Here is a 3,278-nt window from a genome sequence, read left to right as displayed (position 1 = left end):
CCGTTCATGTTTATGTATCAAACCTTTTCTTGTACTGTTGCTCTTCAGCAGCAGCAGCCTCTAGTCCAGTTTGCTGCTAAGAGTGAAAAGCCAGGCCCCGTAACATTACCAAGCACCAGTCATGAGCCCAAAACACTAGAATGGGCAGGTAGGACAGTGCAATACTTGTTCTATTCTTTATTTGTGTTTAAGGACTGAACAATTTTGCACAGAATATATATTCAGATATTGCAGAAAAGGACATTGTGATGTTTAAAAGAATAGTGTTAGACATTTACCCTTTAATGTTCTCATTTATGAAAAATATTTGAACTTATAAAGCAGCTGTTTACTTGAAAAAGACATGATAGTGTCATTAGAAAGTTTAATACATTTTATTTTAATCTTTATTTTATACATATAGCTTAATATACATTTGTATTTATTTGATATTTTTTCATTTCAAGGTTTGGATATTTATGAGCACTAATTCTAACAGAAAATAGATACTGATACTGTTAAACATTATATTGTGTTAACTGTTCAAATAAATCTTCACTGTGAAGCAACACTTAGGCTACTGTATTTGCACTGAATTGGAAATGACGTCATTTTAATATAGTCAGTCGTGAACTAAAGTGGGCCGGTCTAAGGCTTGAAACTCCAGGGCTGAATAGGAGTCCCACTCCGGCCCTGCTGTAAAGCTACAAGATGCTTGGAAAGACTAGTTTCACAAGACCCCATTCACCACAGTGTATGCTTGGAAAGGTTTTGAAAACAATATAATTTACCTCTTATGTAATATGTAAACTATAATATTTTTCACAAACTGAACGAGACACAACATATGTTTATATGTACACATTTATTAAACCAACAGTGACAAATTTGGCTCAAGATTGTGATTTTCTTCAAGAAGAAAAGCTACATTTTCGACCTCAAAAGTATACTTGAAATGTAAAAATGAATAAACAATAAATAAATAACTTACGCCATTACAAAATATATACATGGTGATATATATTAGACAACAATAAATAGGCTTACTTGTCCTGACTTTAATTTAAAGTTACTTATCAGTTGTACACTGTAAAGAGCAACCAGCTCCTATATGTTTAAACCGCACAATCGGCACATACATCAGTGAATAAATACATCACATTATCGTGTAATAACGTGAGTCAGACTCTGAGACGTCATTACTTCCGGCCTTTTCCCGCCACCACTCTGTGACGCACGAACTGCTGCGCTAACTGCGCTTTTTCCTTCAGAAGACGTGTTTTCACTCCATGTTTCTGCTTTCCTTATGGACGCTGTCGATTTTCTTCCGCTTTCCATAGAAGTCTACAAGAAAACAAATTCACAAAATTACAAACATGAACACTGTTAAAATAAATTGTCATTGTTTTGTTACATATCACTATTATTTATTAGCAGTGCGTATAGTTTACCTGTAATGCGCATGTCTGTGAGTCTCTTCGCCTGGACGCGAGATTTTCTTCGGATACATTTGTTTTTCTGGTTCAAAACGTTCACTGAACGACCACCACATTTGAGGGCAACTTGGTTGATTCTTTCTGTCGTGGGCAAGTTCGCAAAAGGCCTCTTTGATACGGCAGTCCTTTCTCTGTAGAACTGCGGACACTCCTCAGCTCGACTTTCCTCCCATTTTAAATCCCCATCCAGCGGCTGTCCTTCGCTGAAATTAAAGTTCCACCTCAGCTGATCTCGCTCGGATATTTCACGAAGTTTAGACGACAATTCTCGCCTCAGCTCGTCGTGATCCACCGGTCCGAATAGATTTCGGCATGTTCCCGTGTTCTTCAGTAGAGGAAGCGTCTCTGTGCTTCTCTGAGGAACAGTTTTCCTTGGGGTCAGTCTTTCCCCGGCCATGGTGGAAAGCAAGACGGCAGGCATCGTCGATAGTAGACAAATCCAGAATAAAACGAGTCAAATAGGTGTGAAATTTCCTGAGGGCAAAAAAATCAGTGTGAATTACAACACACGTCGTTATATATCGTAAAACCCCAGATCTTGCCGTGATTTAATCTCGTCAAATTTAAAGTCCTGCGCCTCAGCGGTGTAAAACCCACAGGCTCCGCTGCTATTGGTCAACATCCCCCACTCTTTTGGTTCTGTTGTTAGACTCGCCTCTGCTCGTCTGTGATTGGTTAGCCCGCATATACTCAGCTGTGATTGGTTGTGCCCCGTTGCCTTGCGCTCTTCGGCTAGTAAATTTATAATTTTAGCGCCTTCCCCCCCGCCGTTCGCATTGCACCAGCTGGAGTAAAATACGTCAAAATAATGACAACGGTATAATTAAACAGTAATTATATTAGGCCTATCCAATACATAAAAAACAGCAATCAAAAGGTGTAACGTTAGATGCTAAAAGCTATATTCTTAAAGAATATGTGTTATTTTATTTTTCGTTTCTTATATACAATAGTTTCATGTAACGGAATTACGTAATTTAAATTATAAAACAAATATAAATGCGATCTGTTACAGTTACTAGGAAAAATCTGCAATTAAATTAGTTATTTATGAAAATGTTAATCATTACAATGGGCTTTTTCACACACATTTAATTGATTTATTTCCAAAATTGCATAGAAACTAATGTTTCAGGACACAGACACATAGTCGATAACGGTTTTATTTCCTTTTTGGTTTTGTGTATGCCTTATTTTTTAACTTAACTGCCCCCCCCACCCCAGATTACTTTAATAAAGTAATTGAAATAGTTACATTGCTTATTACTTCAAATAGGGTAACTTGTAGTCTGTAACCTATTACATTTGCAAAGTAATCCTCCCAACATTAAATACACAATAAAATTTATGTGAAATAAAATTACATTTCTATATAAGTGACATTTCCCACGTTTCTATACGTTCTTTAATCAAACTGCTTTGTCCTTGCTAAATAAGTAACTACTCTGGAAATTATTTTTATATTTACATTCATATAAATGATTTGCGGCGTCAAGATATATAATAATTTAGATGTTTATATATATATATATATATATATATATATATATATATATATATATATATATATATATTTGCAATATTAAATTATGGGTCTGGGACGAGGAAAAAACTATAATCTATGCAATGATTAAATAATATACAAGTAGCAAAAATTATTTAGTATTTAGTTCAATTTAGTACAAAATAGTACAAGATTATAAACTTTCTAACTCTTTCTAACGTTAATGTGGCCTTCTCCGCAAAAACAACAACTAATAAACGATTTTAGTCGTTTGTCTAATCTAAAATCGTTTCTGTTCA

At 35.1% G+C, this 3,278-nt stretch overlaps 1 protein-coding gene across 1 annotated transcript; it reads right to left on the bottom strand.

Moving 5' to 3' along the window:
• Positions 1-980: 980 nt before the first annotated feature.
• LOC141302202 (cyclin-dependent kinase inhibitor 1C-like) lies at positions 981-2,062 on the bottom strand. The gene is made up of 2 exons (XM_073832384.1): positions 1,431-2,062; positions 981-1,323 (listed from the first exon to the last, which is right to left on the bottom strand). Exons 1-2 carry the CDS (start codon positions 1,894-1,896, stop codon positions 1,262-1,264), a joined length of 528 nt encoding a protein of 175 aa, XP_073688485.1. The 5' UTR covers positions 1,897-2,062; the 3' UTR covers positions 981-1,261.
• Between the last annotated feature and the right edge of the window lie 1,216 nt (positions 2,063-3,278).

Source organism: Garra rufa, chromosome 25 (genome assembly GCF_049309525.1).
Source record: "Garra rufa chromosome 25, GarRuf1.0, whole genome shotgun sequence".
NCBI classification, from domain to species: domain Eukaryota; kingdom Metazoa; phylum Chordata; class Actinopteri; order Cypriniformes; family Cyprinidae; genus Garra; species Garra rufa.
Note: the sequence above shows the minus strand (reverse complement) of the source record. Positions and strands in the feature narration are given on the sequence as shown.

Excerpts from the sequence above, each read along its gene's own strand:
- LOC141302202 (XM_073832384.1), bottom strand. The coding sequence starts at position 1,896 with ATGCCTGCCGTCTTGCTTTCCACCATGGCCGGGGAAAGACTGACCCCA. Across the intron at positions 1,324-1,430 it reads CACAGACATGCGCATTACAG|ACTTCTATGGAAAGCGGAAG; the intron begins GTAAACTATACG and ends GTTTTCTTGTAG.